This window comes from Triplophysa rosa, linkage group LG15 (assembly GCF_024868665.1).
Source record: "Triplophysa rosa linkage group LG15, Trosa_1v2, whole genome shotgun sequence".
Taxonomy (NCBI): Eukaryota; Metazoa; Chordata; class Actinopteri; order Cypriniformes; family Nemacheilidae; genus Triplophysa; species Triplophysa rosa.
In genome coordinates, this window is record NC_079904.1 from 22086119 (window position 1) to 22105732 (window position 19614).

Here is a 19614-nt window from a genome sequence, read left to right on the forward strand (position 1 = left end):
GTATCAATTCAATTTGTCCAACATTTGAATTAGTTCCTACGTGAAAAATGATCTAGTGTACTTTAGTATTTACTACAGTAAAATACTAAAACTCATAGATACTAGTGTTTTTGAGTCTTATCATAGTAAATATTTAAGTATACTACAGTATTTATAGTATTTACAAATGACTAAATGCAAATGTATTTGCTACAATTTATCCAATTACTACAGTTAATACAACAACATATTCTAGTGCAAAGTATAATACAGTTTACTATAGTAAATACAAAATGTTTGGCACAGCATCGTGATACTACTTGGTATCAAGATACTTCAGCTGGTATAGTATCGTAAGACATGTTTATGGTACCGTGACAACCCTACTACATATGTGCTATCTAGGGTCCAAATAGCGGATGCGGGGTGTTCAACAAAGTTCATTTTATCAGTTATGTTTTTTTTATTTAAGCTATTTTGCGTGGTATTCTAATTTGTTTAATGCAAATGTAGTTTAGTAACCGTTGCATTATTACCTGATTAAGGTTTTAAAGTAATGATAAACCAGATTGTGTGATATAGCGACAGTATATGATTTTATGACATGATAAACTTTGGTCATTTTGAAGAATGCAATAAATTTACTGTCGTCATCGCACTTCTGTGAACATGCCAACAATGGAAGAGCAGCACTTTGAAAAGGAGCAACAAAATAGCACCGAAGAGTTTAAAGAGTTACGAGGATCCAAAAATGTTGATATAGGCCTAGTCCGGCCCGGACGTTACAAGAGTGACTGCTGGCGATGGTTTGTCAGCATTGCCCTGTACGCATCAGCGCTTGTTCTGGTAAGGCTGTTTATATTCATTTAGCGGGAATATTTTTATTTAGCAAGTTATCCAATCAAACAGATAAAAAATTGCGTTGTTCTTGTACTGATGAAAGTAGGTATTGATCACCAGATCCAGGTACGTCTGCTAAAGATCTGCAGATGAGCAAACACTCTCAAAAATATGTAGACGTCAGATAGACGTCTCTGAGATGTAGCCTATGTGTGCTATCAGGGGAGTGGACAAAGGACATCTTTTTCTTTGGTGTGTTTTCAGGGAATGGCCATCTCTGTACTGGGACCTACCCTTGAAGACCTGGCTAGTAATGTCAACAAAAGCATTAGTAACTTGTCCTATATATTTGTGGGTCGCTCAGCAGGATATGCTGGGGGCTCTTTGTTAGGAGGGATCCTGTTCGACATTGTCAGTCCCCATATGTTACTGGGTAAGGTTTTCAAACTATGTTAAAAATGTTGTAAAAATGAACCACTTACCACCATTCACTTACAGCTGAATGATCTCTGCAGGCTTGTCGTTGTTAATCACATCATCTGGGATGTTTGGGACTCCATTCTGTAAAAATGCTTGGCTGCTCACTGCTCTGATATCCAGTGTGGGGGTGTCAATGGGAGTTATAGACACGGGTAAAAGCTCATTTCTTATAACAATCAAATGTATACTGAAAAAAACGTTGATTTGAAGCTGCAGTTCGTAACTTACTGTGTGCATGAAACAAAGTTGCAGGATATTTAATGCACTCATCTTTAGTTATGTCAAACTGACATTTCCTCTAGAATCTGACCCGACAGCTCTATTTATAAATCATTATTATAAGCTCACATATACTGTGAATAGATATAACCCAGATAGCACAGGTATGTCTGTAAGATGTCTGCTAAAGATCTGGAGATTTGGAAAACATCTCCTGTAAAAACATCTGATAAACGTCTTAGAAAAAGCAGCTTTGCGTATCAAAAAGATACGTCTTGCAGATGTAAATCTCCTAGATGTATGTGTGCTACCAGGGAAAAGAGGGTCGAGTGTCCAACTCTGCTGGAAACCGGCCCTCTAGGAACAGAATTGTGACGTGTTTCATGTTTATTCCAAAAAAAATCACCTTGCAGATGTAAATGCAGGCACCAAATAGACGTCTCCTAGATGTACATTTGCTATCAGGGAGTGTTTCTGGGTGCTCCTTTTATTTAAAACACGACAGCTCCTTTATCAACTCTTCCCTCGATTGCAAGAGGCAAATCTTGTTGATCGCTCAAGTGCAGCATCTCATGACACTGACCACACCTACTGATTTTTATGTATTTGCTCAAGAATTGATTTGTGTTTATTTTCAACCAAAGAAGTTACGGATTGCATCTTAGAACAAATATTGCACGAAATGCATTAATCCGGTAACAGTTTGAATGAGCAGTACTGTCTGAATCGTGTTGTAAAAATAAGTTGAAACATTAACAACACTCTCTGGTTCTTTACAGGTGGTAATGTTCTCATATTGGACACGTGGGGAGAGCAGGCCGGACCGCACCTGCAGGCTTTTCATTTCAGCTTTGCTGCTGGGGCATTTGTCTCCCCAATAATAGCCAAGTTGCTCTTTGGTCACAAGCCTGGCAAAAACGCCTCCGCCGATGCAACCACAATGTCTGAAAACTCTTCCAGCACAATCCTTCCATTTTCCCATCCCACGAGATCTTTTCCAACATCTATGTGGGCATACGTTGTAATAGGTGTGTTTGTTTTATTGGTGTCACTCTCCTTTTTCATCCTGTACTTTCGCAGTCCGCCGATCTCAAGTCGAAAAAAGACAGCCAATGGAAAGCAGGTGTTCTCCAAACGCCACAACACTCTCATATTTCTGCTCTCTATGTTCTTTTTCTTCTACGTTGGAAGTGAAGTAGCATACAGCTCTTTTATATTCACATACGCCAAAGACTACGCTGGTATGGATCAGGCACGGGCAGCGGGGCTAAATTCACTCTTCTGGGGAACATTCGCCGTTGGCCGTGGTCTGGCCATCTTCATTGCAGCTTGTCTGCGCCCAGGCACCTTGATCTTGCTTTGTCTAGTGGGCACTACAGTTTCCTCACTGCTGCTGCTCCTTTTCAGCCGAAATGACCCTGTGTTGTGGACCTGCACTGCTCTACTTGGTATCTCGATGTCTACCATCTTTCCCAGTGGGATTTCATGGGTGGAGCAGTACACAACGGTGACGGGGCGTTCAGCTGCAGTGTTCGTGGTGGGCGCAGCACTTGGTGAGATGGTCCTGCCAGCTTTGGTTGGCTTTTTGCTGGGTCATGTGCAGAATCAGCCGTTGTTGATGTACTTGGCATTTGGCACATCCGTCTTCACATCAGTTCTCTTCCCTGTCATGTACAAAATCATTTCACGAGAAAGAGCGACGGGCAAAAGCAACCAAGGTGACAGTGAGTATTCCCAAAGCCCACAAGACAACACGGAGGAGCCAAACAATGAAAAGAAAGCTGAATATAAAGATTCATATGATTCAAGTCTGAAAAAATCTGCAGCCTAAGTTTTAATGTCATCTGTTGTTAGTGCTGTTGCTGGCCAGTCGACGGACATATTTTCCATATTTCATTTAAAATAGAACATAGAAACAAATCAAATGTGAACCTGGACCACAAAACCAGTCGTAAGCGTAAATTTTCTGTTCTAGATTCTAAGGGTGCAAAAAATAAAAAGTAGCAGGCCATCGCTAAGAAGAAACAGGTTTGTTTTAACGCTCTATGTTGGCTTACCACTGTAATGACGATGAACCCCAACACGGAAATTCTAAGCTTTACATAGATACCAAAGTAATTGAGAGTGAGTAATTCCCAAAGAGTGAGTAATTCCCAAAGAGCGGGCAGCAGCGAGTGAAGTTTGTAAGCTGTTTCCAGTCATTTTTGTTTGCAATTTTGCTGCATCCACTCGCAAAAAAAATGTTTGATATATGTACAGTAGGAAATGTACAAAATATCTTCATGTAACATGATCTTGACTTAATATCCTAATGACTTTTGGCATAAAAGAAAAATCTATCATTTTTACCCATACAATGTTTTGTTGGCTAATGCTACAAATATAGCCGTGCTACTTATTACTTTTATGGTTTTGTGGTCCAGGGTCACAAATATGAAAATAACACTACACTGGGAAATAAAACCGCCTGTACCACATGCACTGTGCTTACATCCATATCAATAAACAGAAAAAGTAGTGCAAAAGCAAAACCTTTGAAATCTCTTCACGTGTGTCGGTCTGCAGGCCTCTGTTATCATCAGGTGACTCGAAAGAAACACCTCTGCGTGCTTCTCTATTCGTTCAAATTAATCATCAATTCATTAATTGTGGCAGTACAGATGATTTTATACAACTCCTCTGTTTACTCTGACTTTCCTATGGGAGAAGAGGGAGGCAATTAAAGGAGTAACATGGAGTGAACTTCCTTTTCGGGAAAACTCGGAACACTTCCTGTTTAAAAGCAGTCCTTAGCTGCATCCGAATTCGCTCACTCGTTCACCATTTTCTTTATAGCAAATGCTAAATAGTCGACGATATGGGGAAGAAGTGAAGAACAGTTGTCATAATGCTTAGCTTATATTACACCTGTGTGGCTTTATGGATTGTTTTATAAAATGGTAAAGTTCATTTTCACCTTATTTGTCATTATTATTGTATTAGTTTATACTAAAGAGAACAAAACAACTGTTTGTCACATTTATTTACTAATATGTAATTTAAAACATTTGATGAAATTATATAATATATTTAAAATGAAGCACTACCATCTATCCCATTTATCTAATCCGTTTATTCTTAAAGGAATAGTTCACCTTCAAAATGAACATTCTGTCATCATTTACTCACAGTTATTTGAAACCTGGATGATTTTCTTTCTTCTGCAAAACACAAGAGAGAATATTTTGAAAAATGTTGGTAAACAAAACTGTTGGTGCCTGTTGACTTCGACACAAAACCAATGCAAGTCAATGGGTACCAACGGTTTGTAACATTCTTCAAAATATCTCCTTTTGTATTCTGCAGAAGAAAGTAAGTCATACAGGTTTGAAATGACAAGAGGGTGTGTAAATAATGACAGAACTGTAATTTTGAAGGTGAACTATCCCTTTTAAAAGTAGAAAATAACTGTCAACAAGAACAAACACAAGTGTATAAACATACATTCCTGGCACAAAATAGCAGACACACGCACAATCGTGCGTGTCTGTGTGTGTGCATCCGTGCATTTGTGTGTGTGTCTATGTCCATGTGTGTTAGTACGTGTGCATATTGTGTGTGTGGAGTGTTTTGTATGTGGGTGTGTCTGTCGAGTTGAGTTGACACCCGATATAGTGCACAAAATAGGAGATAGAGGGCCAATTTGGACGCAGCTCTTGCTTGTAAACAATATTTTAGGTGACCACAATTGTATTGAACCCTGAATATTTAAATAATAACAGAAGAGACACAAATCAAATCCAGGAGGAAAATGACTTTATTAACAGCCTAAAGAACACATGAGGGTGGGGCTGTAACCTGCCAATCAACTGCTAAACAAACTAAGGCACATATAGAAAAACTGTGAAACTGTTTTGAACCATGAATGGACCCACCCGACCCTTACATCAGTCAAAGGTGCTAGAAACGCATCTGAATACACGGATTGCTAATGACGATGTGTTTTTTCCCCCCATCTTGATAAGAAAATACATACAATTCTGCAACACAGCAACTCAAAAGCAAAAGAGAAGTCTTACATTAAGGAAAAATAGAATAAACTAGTTTGTACAACCAAAAATTCATAATTCATTCATAGAGTAAATTGGAATGTAAGTGGTGATGTGAATAACAAGAATAATTTAAAGAAATAGTTCACTTGAAAATTAAAACTACACTGTCCCTCATGTTGTCACAATCCCACGTGCTGTTTAACAAATATTTTGAAAGATCTTTGCAAAGATTTTTTCCATACAGCAACCGTTCATTGTGCTCCGCAAAGCTCCATAAGCGCGGCTCACGTGTTATATTTGAAATCATCTGAAAGTCCACAGCGTTGAATGACATTCGTTCTTCCGTGTCTCGCTACAAACACTGAGATGTCTTCTGCTTTTGTTTTTCAAAGCTTGACAGACATACTCACTATAAAGAGCTGTTGTACAGAGCCGACTCTTCAAAGTTCTCCGTTTGTGTGCTACAGAGAGAGTTTGAAACAACATGAGGGATTTCTGAGAGAACTATTCCTTAAATTCCAGAGAAAATCTACAGAACGGGGAAACCCTGAACCAAAGCAGAAATCTGTGGACTACTTGATGCTCCAATTCAAGCACAGTCTGTACCTTCCTGTGATATCTGCAGTCGATACAGACGGTGAGTTGTTGTCCAAACGGTTTGTCAGGCACATATATTATGAGCCTTAATCCTCAGGGTGTTTGAGCGAGCGGAGGACTGTGACTGCATTAAATCTCATCTCATCCAAGCTCCTCTGTTCATTCCTGCCACTGGTGGCATGCCGTGGGGCGGCAGGGGCACCTGAGGTTGCCCAGGAGGAGGCGGGTACCCGGCGGGCGGCAAACCCATAACGGGAGGCGGCACAGTGTGACCCGGTGGCATGCGTGGAGGCGGGTAGCTGGGGTTGTATCCAGGAGGAGGGTATGATGGGGTGGGCGGAGGCAGGTTGGGAGGGGGGTATGTGGTTGGAGGTGGAGGACCTGGAGGCGGAGGGTTTTGATGTGGGTAGACGTGTGGGTGGTACGGCAGACCGTAAGAAGGGGGCATGGGCGCATACGAGGGCCCTTCGGTCTTCATCATAGACTGCAGGCTCTGATATCCTTCCCCTGACATGTACGAACTGGACGTGGACATTCCCATGATATAGCTGGAAGGGGGTGGGGGAGGCGGGCGGTGAGGTAAAGGAGGCGGGGCCCCGTGTGGCAGAGGAGGAGCCGGCCCCTGCGCAGGGTCCATTTCAGCAGACGTGGCCGGTTCTGCTTCAGCAGGCGGTGCTGGGATGGCAGATGGAGCCTTGCGATCTACATCAGGGGACAGATGTTAGGGTCTGAATGAGTTGAGTGAACATGATTACATCTGCTTATAAACTTAGAATTTTGCTTCTGACTTAAAAAAGCCAACACGGTGACGTCTAGGTATAAAAATAAATGACATACCAAAAATAATAATACCAACAGTATTCAACACACATTTTGTATTATTGATTAGGTCTTTGTGGAGTGTACGTAGGATATCCTTGAGCCAGGTTATTTTAAAGAAGTAAAACATGTAAAACAAAACTCTTATGATGCTTTCAAAATTGAACCATTTTTCTACATTCTACAACGTTGGCCGAGAAATGCATTATTCAATTTACTGAAGAACCAATTAACAGAATAATCAAATATCAAAATAGTTACCTACAGCCATAAATAGGATCACTGCAATTTTTGATTTACGATGAGCATGAAAAAAACACAGGAAGTCTTACCTGGCGGTTGGGAAGCAGGTGGAGGAGGCATGGGACTCTCCAACCGTGGTATCTTACACCCAACTTGCTCTGAATCAAAAACACAAAAAGATTAACCATTAATTATGAAAAAATATGAAATACTTAGTATAACACCGTTAAACACTTGTGTGTCGTACCTGCTGGAGCTTTAGGTTCTTCCTTAGGTGAAACCTACAAAACAAAATTAAACAAATAAACCTTTAAATAATTCATTTATCTTTTTTTTTTTACATTTGTATGCCACGTATTGGTACACTACATTGGACTTTAGAGATGCACTGACTCTACATTTCTCCCGATAACCGATTATTCAGAGTAATATCTACCAAAACCGATATATATCATATATCATATACGACTATTAATATCGAACATCAAACACAGTGATGTTTCTTGACATTTTCTATATACAAATTCATTGCATTTTCCTGTTTTCTTTTGATTGACAGGTTACATCGGCCGATAGTGTTAAAAATTGCTTTTATCGACCGATACCTTTTATTGGCCGATATATCGGTGCATCTCTACTGGATTTAAATCATTATTTATTTTAGTAACCAAACAGCTTGCGATTGGAATGTGGTTTGGGATTGGTACAAATTCCAAACTTGCAGCCCTAGTGGGCAATGATGGCAATATACAACATGGTATGCAACAAGAGTTCATTTTTCACATGTGGATGCCCCAAACACATTGATTTTGTGTTCTCTGCAAACCAGCCCTTTTGCTAAGCTACTTTAATAAACCTGACAAACAATCAGATGTCCAGAACTGACACACAGCCATCAGTCAGACAGGACAAAGTCAGCAATGTTATAAGAAAGAACGCGTTTTCTCTCATAATTAATGTTTAACTTACGTGTTGCCGTTTAATCTTGGCGGGTGGGCTGGCCTGGGGGGAGTTTTTCTTGGAGGGAGTTTGAACGGGTGGGTTCTGCCCAGCCGACTGGCTGGGTGGGGCCGCAGGAGGCGGTGGCGGCGGCTTCTCTTTCTCCGGAATTTGAGGCTGCTGGGGTATCGGCTGTTTACCCTGAGAGTACAAGTCCAGGATCTGGTGGCAGATATCTAAAGAAAACAAGGTGAAAGGTATGGAAATGAAGAACGAGCTCACGGTAAACTGAAGCTTCAAGCCAATTCAGCGACAAAAACGTTTAAGAAAAACATCTCTGTCTGTGTGAATAGCTTTGGTGCTGAACATTGTTACATCTGCTGTAGTCTCTTACCCTCCAGCAGCTCAACCGGCACGTCCTGTACAAACTGCTCCCACCACCGGCGGGACGACTGCTTAGACGTCCACTCCTGGATGTCAAACTTACACAGACGACCGGCAAGGTACATGACCGCCACTGCTATGATCTCTGGCTCCCATTGTAGCGACAGCATTGTGCAGAGACTGCTAGCACATGAAAACAAGATGATAATTAATGAAAAAAAACACACTTTGGCTGTTTTGCATTCTTTTGAAGCTTATTAGACAGAAAAATGCAGGCATCCAAAATGAACTCCAAATCCAAATAAAGATTTAAAAAAAAATTGGATCCCTATTTTTGGGCCTAAAACTGTGTACTCCAACAAAACGATACCATACTTTATATGACAAAAGCTGAAAATCTGGGAGTGATGCAATGATCCGTGCTGCTTGTTACAAATTACAGGAGAAATACAGTTCTACCACTTATTATTAACCATACATTTCAACAATTTTATTTAAACAAAACCATATATGCATATATGCTAAAAACACACCTGTACCTACAGTCAAAGTTAAACAGACCTGTCATTGACAAAAGTCCAAGCCATCTGCACAAGCTTCTGCACTTTGTTCTTATCACCTGAAAATCAAACCATCAGGTGAGTTCCAGCACAAGTTTGATTGTTGACTTGACTAACAACGGTAAGAAGCAATGAGAACAAATAAAACAGACGGACTTGTGAAAGTTGATCAACTGGCTCAAAATTACCTTTCAGTTGTTTAGCGTAGCGCAGCAGAAACTGATACGGGTGCTCCACTTGTAAATCGAACTTGATTGTCTGCAGCAAAATTCTTTCCAAGACCATGACCTCCTCCTGTAGAGACGTTTCATAAAACACGATGGATGAATACAGCTGGGACATAACAAGACCGATCAATTGTGTCTTGAATGGGTTGCAAACCTTTGGATCATCTCCAAACTGGGCAAACTGCACATCGTTGAGCAGACTGCGAGCCGTTTTAATGATGTCCTTACACTTCTTAGGGGTTTCTTCAACTTTTCCAGCCAAGAAAAGACAGCAAGCCCCAGTAACCTTTGGAGAAAAGCCAATGCACTTCATTTATAGTTTGCTTAATCAGAATTTGGTTGGCACTCACTGCCTTATTGCTTGTGTAATTCAGTATTCAGTATATAGAACAGCCCGTATTACTTACGTATCTTGGAAACTGTTTAAAAGAATGAAACATGTAAAACCGATGAAAATATGTTATTCCAGTCGCCAATGTATCATAATGTCTTAAAAGTCGGTTAAGGATAGTATTAAGAACGTATAAAAACTTAGTAGGACAAAGATATGGTGACATAACCGTGATGTATACACTCGTTGGAATAAAATGTTAATATTTAAAAATGCATTTAAAGGATACAGCCCAAGACGAGTTCCGACATCAAATATGAACCTGGCCCCCTCTCGCCTGTACCGGGCTTCTGTGGCCGGGTCAAGGCCGTCGGACTGGGACGGGGTGTGGGCTAGATCCTTTTTATCCCAGTACCAGCATGGCTTTATGTGATCCAGATTTGTGGCAAAACTTCCAGAGGTGGAGTTAGAGTTCTCTTTGCCGTCCTTCATTTGGGAGGACGTGATAGCTGATACCAAACTGGTATACTACAAAACAGCAAAAGAAATGCCTTAATAATACTAATAATAATTAATAATTGAGTAATACTTCACTTACCTCATTATATAAAAAATATAATTTCAGATTTTTTTAGGTGAAATGTAACATGTTTTGACAGGTTTTGTAAGATTCACCCACAAGTTTAACGTTAATTTACATATAATACCACCACGTATTTTTAGTTGTCTGGTTAACGCTAGATAAATATAATCTCTTTTTAACTACAGATCGTCACCCATAAACTTAACAACTGGTAAAAAAGCGCATAAAATGTCATTGTATCACTCCATGTGTCACACATGACTACAGTACGTATCACATTACTATCCATTAAACGCCAGAGACAGTAGCGCGATTTAAACACATTCGAGCTGGGTTACGTTAAATATTCGTTCTTCCTATCTCATTTCATATATAACTATTAAGCGATCTTACCGTCGTAATATATGATATGACTTTAATCTCAATGATTTCAGCAAATCGACGTTATTCTTGTCGAATAATCTTTTGAGTCCCACATATAGGACATGGAGGTAGCCATTTACAGCGCGACTGCTTCTGCCGCGGTCGTCATGCGTCATCACAGCCACTGTAGCGCCACCTGCCGGTCCGGAGGGTAAATGTGTCACAAATCAGTTAAACCTCAGGGATAAAATTGCTGTAGGTTTTATTTAACTAATAAGTTCGTGATGTCTGGTAGGGATGCCAAACAATCCTCGGCTGCGTAAAAGAAACATATGCACCCACATTTGTTTGTTGCTTCCGACGGCTATGTAGCTACGATATCAAACATTTTGATGAGTTGTGCAGACTTATAGGCTACTGTATTTCATCAACTTAATATTGTTTGTACTTTCAACTTAAATATCTGTGTTAGTTTGTTTAAAACAACATTTAAGTTGTAGTAAATCGATACTGGCTTGATAACTTAATACCTCCCAATCATTTAACATTCAATTTTTATTTATGTATATAGCGCTTTTCACAATGTGCATTGTTCCAAAGTAGCTTTACAGGAGAAAATAAGAAAAACAGAAAAAAATAAAAGGTAAAACACAGCACAGTGCATGGTGTTTATAGAACAAGCAAGATCATTCTAGTAAATAATATCTAATAAATGCAGTCTCCCGGTGGTTTATTTAGCATATTTTGCATTAAGTGAATGCTTGGCTGAAAAGATGTGTCTTTAATCTAGAATTAAATTGGGAGAGTGTGTCTGACCCTCGAATAGTACCGGGAAGGCTATTCCAGAGTTTAGGTGCTACGTATGAGAAAGCTCCGCCCCCTTTGGTGGATTTAGTTATTCTAGGTGTTATCAAAGGTCTGGAGTTTTGAGATCTTAGAGAGCATGATGGGTTGTAGTGTGGTAGAAGCTCTGTAATGTAGGTAGGGGATAAAACGTTTAAGGCTTTATAAGTAATTAAAAAAACTTTAAAGTCAATACGATACTTAATGGGTAACCAGTGAAGGGATGATAACATTGGGGTTATGTGATTGTATTTTCTGGACCTGGTAAGAACTCTGGCAGCTGCATTCTGAACTAACTGTAGTTTGTTTATTGATGATGCAGGACAACCACTAAGTAGTGCATTACAGTCAAGTCTTGAGGTCACAAATGCATGAATTAGCTTCTCTGCGTCAGCAACACATAGAATATTTCGTAATTTGGCAACATTTCTAAGGTGGAAGAAGGCTGTTTTTGTGACATTTGAGATGTAGATGTGATTTTTAAATGACAGGTTGCTGTCTAATATAACGCCTAGGTCTTTAACTGTATTTGCTGGAGTAACAGTGCAGCCTTCAATTTGCAGGTTATAATCCGAAATATTCTGCTCACGTGTCTTTGGTCCGATAAGTAATATTTCTGTTTTATTAGAATTTAAAAGAAGGAAATTACTAGTCATCCAATGTTTTATATCTTCGAAGCACTGTGCCAATTTGGACAGCTGTAAGGAATCACCTGGTCTTGATGAGATATATAGCTGAGTATCATCTGCAAAACAGTGGAAGCTAATTCCATGTTTTCTAATAATGTTTCCAAGGGGCAGCATGTATATGGAGAATAGCAAGGGTCCTAAAACCGATCCCTGAGGTAATCCATAATTTACTTGCGTTAGATTTGATGATTCCCCATTTAAATGGACAAAATGATGTCTGTCTGATAAGTAAGATCTGAACCATTGTAGTGCCTGTCCCTGAATACCGGTATAATTGTGTAAGCGATCTAGAAGTATTTTATGGTCTACAGTATCGAACGCAGCACTAAGGTCAAGCAGGACTAGAAGTGAGATGTTACCTTTATCTGATGCTATAAGCAGGTCGTTTGTAATTTTAACTAGCGCAGTTTCAGTACTATGATGCGGTCTAAAGCCTGACTGGAATTTTTCGTGTATGTCATTATTTTGTAAGAAAGAGCACAACTGAGTGGACACTACTTTTTCTAGTATTTTAGACAGGTATGGGGGATTTGAAATAGGTCTATAGTTTCCTAGTTAACTGGGGTCTAAGTTTGGTTTCTTGATAAGAGGCTTAATGACGGCCAGTTTAAAGGGTCCTGGGACATGGCCTAGATTAATTGACGAGTTGATAATGTTATAAATGGGCTCAATTGCAACAGGTAGTAACTCTTTTAATAATTTAGTTGGTATGGGGTCTAATAAGCAAGTTTGTAGGTTTAGAAGTTTTTTTTTGTAAGTAAGTTTAATTAAATCTTCCTGTTATACAGGTGAAAAACACTGTAGCTGTAACACCAAAGTTGTGGACATTTCTGGACTTTTTAGAAAACAGAACTGTTCTATCTACAAAGTCTAACTTGGTTCCAAAAGTTCCTAATTTGTGATTTTAATCAGCACTTTGATTGCACACCTGAGGCCAAATCAGGGATAGCTTTATTTGATCCCTTTTTTTAAATTAAGTTCTTAAATGTCTTAAATTTGACAATATTAAGCCTTAAAGTCACCATGAAACGGAAGTTGCGATTGACTTCTTTTCTGTGTCGTGACGTGTATCCGAGTGAAACGGCTTCTGAAATTAGAAAAAAATGTAGGGCGGGGCTTTATTTTGCCCTTCCCTTTTTGATTGGTTTGTTGCAATTTGGGCCTGGAGGGGAGGACTAAAAATGCCTGGCAATTGGAAGAGGGTATGCATTGACATCACTTTCCCACGTGAACATGTCGGGACACGCCCTGGGACATGCTCCCCTGGGTGGCAAAACACCCAGCAAAATGGCTGAGGAGAATAGAAGAAACAAAGAAACCGGGACTAAAACACGCAATTATTTGCTGAACTTACAAGCAGCTGGACTCGACGGTGATCCTTACGACTTCACCATGACTTACAATCTGGTGTTCCTGGACACTGAAATGTTGCGCGGAATTGCGTTTCCTGATATTGTAAGCAGTCATTTTGATGAGTGTTTTGTCACCCACGGAGGCGCGCTCCAGCGTGCTGACGTGGTGTTCACGTGGTAAAGTGATGACATACCCTCTATAGGACAGTATATATATATATGTTGACGTCATGTGGTGAAGAGTTGTTGTTGAGAGGGGGAGAGGAGCTTAACGTTTTTGATTAAAGATTACAAATGAATTTAAAAAAAAGAATGGTGTGCACAGATAAATCATTTTTAATAATCACTGCAACACTGTATAAAACACTTCAAATTTTCCTGTTTGATTGCATTGTGAAAGTGTCTATAATTTAATTGATGGGGTCTTAAATATAACAAAACACACTGATGATGAAAAATCAAGAGCCCAATTAAAGCAAACTTCAAAACTTCAAACTAAACATTTTCAATAAACAACATCGAATTAATTAGCATCATCATAAAACTGAATAACATGCATGTATGTTTGTTACTCTCAGTAATATACTTGTTCTCCCCACAAGTAATACCAGTTGTTTAGGTCCCCATAAGGAAACAAGCTTATCATAAAGAATTATATATTTTAAATGTAAAAGTGCTGAAACTTTTCTGTAATGGTTAGGTTTAGATGTAAAATACCCTTAATTATAAAATCTTGAAGTGGCCTGATTCACTGATGTTGTTCAGAATAAAATATCTGGAAACATCAGATGTTTTTTCCCCTTATCTGTTGGTATTACAGCATGAATACTATGACGTCAAATATTCTGAAAGATTTTATGAAGTAAATACGCAAAAATATGAAACATATGAATCTCAACAATGATAAGAAACAAACTACAAATCTTGTTTTGTGACGCTCATCTGAATATTTTGTGAGTGCTTAGTGAGCTTTTCTTCTTAAATCTATTGCTCCTTCCTGGAGCATAGGCCATCGACGACTGCTCTAAGCGTTGTCTGTTCTGTGCTATCATCACCAGCTGCCCTCATCCAATTCCTGTCAGCTTGATTTCTGCATCCAGGTCTCGGCCCCAGGTGTTCCATGGCCATCCCCTTTTTCTTTTTCCTTGTGGATTCCATGTCAGAGACTGCCTTATAATATTAAATACTGGTTTTCTCAAGGTGTGGCCAAGCCATCCCCACTTCCTTCTCAGGATCTCTTGTTCCATAGGATGCTGGTCTTGTTCAAACTCATATCACCCTGTAGCCCAAGACTGGTTTCCCACTGGAGCTAAGCCGGGTTGAGCCTGGTCAGTACCTGGATGGGAGACCTCCTGGGAAAAACTAGGTTGCTGCTGGAAGAGGTGTTAGTGAGACCAGCAGGGGGTGCTCACCCTGGGGTCTGTGTTGGTCTTAATGCCCCAGTATAGTGGGGGGTGCATCGTCACTGGTCTCACGATTCGATATCCCGATGCATTGCTTCATCAATTTAAAATATGACTGCACAATTAAGTCTGTCTCCCTCACACTTAAGATTCAAGATTTTATTAGTCACATACACTTTGTAAACATGTACAATTTGCAGCGAAATGTTCATCTGGTACACTCATAAAACTGTACAACATAGAGGAGAATATAGAAAATATATGTAGAAAATATATATACAAAGGAAGAAATTTAAAGATAGTTCTCTTATGATAAATAGAGGTTTTAATAAGAGAGCAGTGTATAGACAGCAGATGGCAATGGAATCAGATATGTGCAAATATATGTTTCTGGGGTGGTTTCCCAGACAGGGATTATTTTAAGGACTAGGCCTTAGTTTAATCAGGAAATTTAAATTGTTTTACCAAACATGTCTTACTAAAAACATTACTTGTGTGCATTTTGAGACAACACAAAAGCAATGATGTATTTTAAGATATGGCAGTGCAAGTTGTTTTCGGTTTGGACAGCTCTAGCATTTATTTTAGTCTTGGACTAGTCTAATCCCTGTCCGGGAAACCACCCCACAAGTACAATGGTAAAGTGCAAGTGCAATGAGCTAGGTTCACGGCTAGGGTTGGGTACCGTTCACTTTTTTGCTGGTACCGGTACCAAAACGGTATCTGGAATTCGGTGCCGGTACCAAACGGTACCTTTTTTCGGTACTTTACTTTATTTATTTCAGTGAAAAAAGGTCCAAACCTCTCAATTCAAACATTTTGTTGAAATTTTACACAAAGACTATAGAAATAACTACAGCATTATTATTACAACCAGCTTGTTCTATTTCCTCATCACACACATAATCATTTATTCATGAAGTGTGATAATTTTCCTAAACCATGAGGCCTCCACCATTAACAGACCATTAGATAATATAGAAAAACAAAACTTGAAAAGTCTACAAAAATATTTTTAACAGCATCATTACTGAAAATAACAGATTGATTTGTAATATACATTTTTAACAGAGATACTGAAAGAATTACATATAAATATATAATGTTGATCATACAATAATACATGATCCCAGCAAACACAGAACGTTCCCCTAACGTTAGTTTTTGGTTCCCTTTTGGTTATTTTTTTGGGAACCAAAAAATAACGTTCTAAGAACGTTCTTTTCAGGTTTTATTTTTTTGCAACCAGAAAATAACGTTCCCAGAACGTTGCAGGCTGGTTTGTTTTAAATAACCAGAAAATAACCAGAAAATAACGTTCCCTGATGGTTATTTTCTGGTTATTTTTTTGCAACCAGAAAATAACCAGAAAATAACGTTCTCTGATGGTTATTTATTGGTTATTTTTTACAACCAGAAAATAACCAGAAAATAACGTTCCCTGATGGTTATTTTCTGGTTATTTTTTTGCAACCAGAAAACAATAACGTTCTCATGATGAGTTATTTATTGGTTGAGTTTTGTTGCAACCAGAAAAATAACGCAGAAAGTAAGCGTTCCTCTGATGGTTAAATTTTCTGGGTTATTCTTTTGCAACCAGAAATACAGAATAACGTTCTCTGATGGTTATTTATTGTTTATTTTTTGCAACCAGAACAATAACCAAGAAAGTAACGTTCTGGATGATTTATTTTTTGGCTATTCTTTTAGTAACCAGAAAGTAAAGTACTGTTATATAACGATAGTGAGTGAAAGTATCATAAAGTATATAAGTATCAACAATAACTACATGTATACCCGAACCAAATGAATTCCCTAAATGTAGCTTTTAATGGCTTGAGTATAATATTAGCATGAAATGCAAATATAGGTATCTATGTGGTCGTACGTATGGCGCGTGAAGAAATCGGTGCCTCCTCCCTTCCATTGAAAATTAACGTTTTCTTTGCACCCAGAAAAACTTATTCGACGTTATTATTTTTTAAAACCGTACAGAGTTGCAGAGTTCTTATTTCGGATTTTGGATTTTTACACATCTAAATCCAGTAACAAGTAAGCTCGAAGGTAACTAGGCAGATCCGCGTTATCTAGCAACATTGTAACTGAGTATTATTTTCTCGCAACTGCTTAATTTGTTTGAGTTCTGGTTATTTTTTTGCAACCAGAAAATAACCAGAAAATAACGTTCTCTGATGGTTATTTATTGGTTATTTTTTACAACCAGAAAATAACCAGAAAATAACGTTCCCTGATGGTTATTTTCTGGTTATTTTTTTGCAACCAGAAAATAACGTTCTCTGATGGTTATTTATTGGTTATTTTTTGCAACCAGAAAATAACCAGAAAGTAACGTTCCCTGATGGTTATTTTCTGGTTATTCTTTTGCAACCAGAAAATAACGTTCTCTGATGGTTATTTATTGTTTATTTTTTTGCAACCAGAAAATAACCAGAAAGTAACGTTCCCTGATGATTATTTTTTGGCTATTTTTTATGGTAAAAATAGTCAAAACTGGTAAACGTCAGTGACGTGAAATACATAAATTATAAGATCACATTAACACATGTTATACTGACCAAATGAAATTAATAAATGTGCCTTTTAATGGCTGAAAATAATAAACTAGTTAAGCTAAATGAAAATGCAATCATATATGTGTATTTCTTTAGTGTGGTTGTCTGTTACTGTATGTGTGCGCGCTCGAGCACGTGCATTCTCCGCTCCGTCGCGCACTTCCGTCATTTAAAAATTAACGGTCATTTCGTTTTACCTCACCCACTAACACATTAGTTTAGCGGTTTATTTATTTTAATTTTTTATTTAAAACCGTACAGATTTGAGAGTAAACTTATATTTTCGTGATTTTCGATTGATTTGACACATCTAAATCAACAGACCATGATGAAAGGACTGAAACTCAGGGCTTTTGATTGTTAAATCTAAAGACGGAGCCGCGCTATACTTCTGTGGTGAGACAATAATATTGTTAGCCTGAAGATAATTCAATGTTTATTCTTCTGTCAATAAAAATCTGCTTTAAATATTGTGTTGAAGTCATTGGTTATTTTATTTCGATATCTATAATGTCTGATGTTGAGGTAGGCCTACACACAGTGTGGTTTTATTAGAAATGATATACTGTGCTGTTTAAATCGAAAATTAGGCTACTTTAGTGATGAAAAAGGAATTATTAGGCTAAAAGAATAATCTAATGCATTGATTTCATCCTCCATATTGTGTGGGATGATGCAGTTTACTTATTTTAATTAGATTAGATTGCGATGGATAAAAACACAGCATGGATGTATTCATTACTGACGTGTAAATGGACCGAGAAAAATATTTTAGGCTAACGTTCTGGGAACGTTCCCATAACGTTAGTTTCTGGTTCCCAGAAAGTTTTTTTAAGGTTTGTTTTTGGTTATCTTTACGGAAATAAAACGTTAGTTTCATGGTTTCTATAACGTTAGGGTAACGTTCCCCTAACGTTAGTTTTTGGTTCCCAGAACGTTATGGGAACCAGAAACTAACGTTCTATTAACGTAAAGAAAACTTTCCTGGAGAACCAAAAACGAACCTTAGAAAATAACGTTCTGGGAACCAAAAACTAACGTTAGGGGAACGTTCTGGGAACCAAAAACTAACGTTAGGGGAACGTTCTGGGAACCAAAAACTAACGTTAGGGGAACGTTCTGGGAACCAAAAATTGTTAGCTGGGATGTAAATGTGCATCAGTCTCCTGCGGCGCTGTTCACAGCTTTAAACTGCACCTTGACGGTTGGCCTCACTCACCTCTTTCCATCCACTGCTCTAATCTGTCACTAATAACTTTGTTTCAGGACTTCATGAGATGATTTTATTCATTGGTGGACAGAAAACACAAAGCGCCTTAACAAACTTAAATGTTCAGCGCAGTGTTATGTGTGTGCGTGCCGGCTGCGTCTGAGCACGCATTTCCTTAACGCGAGTGTATGCTTAATTTTCTAAACAAGAACAAGTGAAATAAATAATATAAATATGATAACCATATGTAGAGTCGAGTGTTTATTTTCATTTTGTACGTTGATAAGGACAGCCTGCTCTATTAGCGGTTTTAGTTTCGCTTTGCGTGAAGTAAATTAGTATGGAGTCGTAGCTCACCATCTCTGATCTCTCTCCCGTTTTTATCCTCTTTGGGAACGAGCCGCAGGTGCTGACGACCGGCAGGCAGGGCCAGATTAACACTTCACTGTACCCGGGGCAACAATATTCAAGGGCCCCATCATCACGACCCCAGGATCACCATAATCTGGCAAAATACAGAATAAATTACAGTAATACAGTAAATATACTCAATATTTCAATAACTAACTGTCATCAAGTGCATTTTGATGTACAGATGTGCAAATGCTCATAGAGCTACAAATGCACCACAGTGTTCTCTTGTCAAGGCCATTCACTCATGATGTTATGAAAACAAAACGCATTGGCATCAGTATAATCTGGCAAAATTGACCCACTACATAGAGAGTGAAGGAAATGTCCTCCATTTTCACACAAAAAAAAAATAAGCAACCATTTTCAAAGCATCCAATATTTATTTAACAACACCTACTCCCAACACAAATGTATTGAATTGATAGAGCCATCACAGAGGAAGTCCACAGACAAGACACAAACAAAAATCCATAATCTCCTAGAATCAAGTAGCATTTTGGTCCTCAGCTCATTTTAAACAGAAATCACCCTGTCA

At 38.6% G+C, this 19614-nt stretch overlaps 2 protein-coding genes across 3 annotated transcripts; one reads left to right on the forward strand and one right to left on the reverse strand.

Moving 5' to 3' along the window:
• Nucleotides 1–657: 657 nt before the first annotated feature.
• Nucleotides 658–3349, forward strand: LOC130565466 (sodium-dependent glucose transporter 1-like). The gene is made up of 4 exons (XM_057352197.1): nt 658–825; nt 1084–1252; nt 1335–1451; nt 2298–3349. The coding sequence occupies exons 1-4, from the start codon at nt 658–660 to the stop codon at nt 3347–3349; spliced, it is 1506 nt and encodes a 501-aa protein (XP_057208180.1).
• Nucleotides 3350–5298: 1949 nt separating this feature from the next.
• ccnk (cyclin K) lies at nt 5299–10761 on the reverse strand. Of its 2 annotated transcripts, none has more exons than XM_057352805.1 (11): nt 10626–10761; nt 9939–10177; nt 9726–9807; nt 9473–9604; nt 9280–9385; nt 9093–9150; nt 8542–8711; nt 8178–8383; nt 7456–7489; nt 7298–7366; nt 5299–6848 (listed from the first exon to the last, which is right to left on the reverse strand). In XM_057352805.1, exons 2-11 carry the CDS (start codon nt 10139–10141, stop codon nt 6283–6285), a joined length of 1626 nt encoding a protein of 541 aa, XP_057208788.1. In that variant the 5' UTR covers nt 10142–10177; nt 10626–10761; the 3' UTR covers nt 5299–6282. The 2 variants fall into 2 exon arrangements, with proteins under 2 accessions (XP_057208788.1, XP_057208787.1); XM_057352804.1 differs by having other exon boundaries at nt 8542–8714.
• Nucleotides 10762–19614: the final 8853 nt, after the last annotated feature.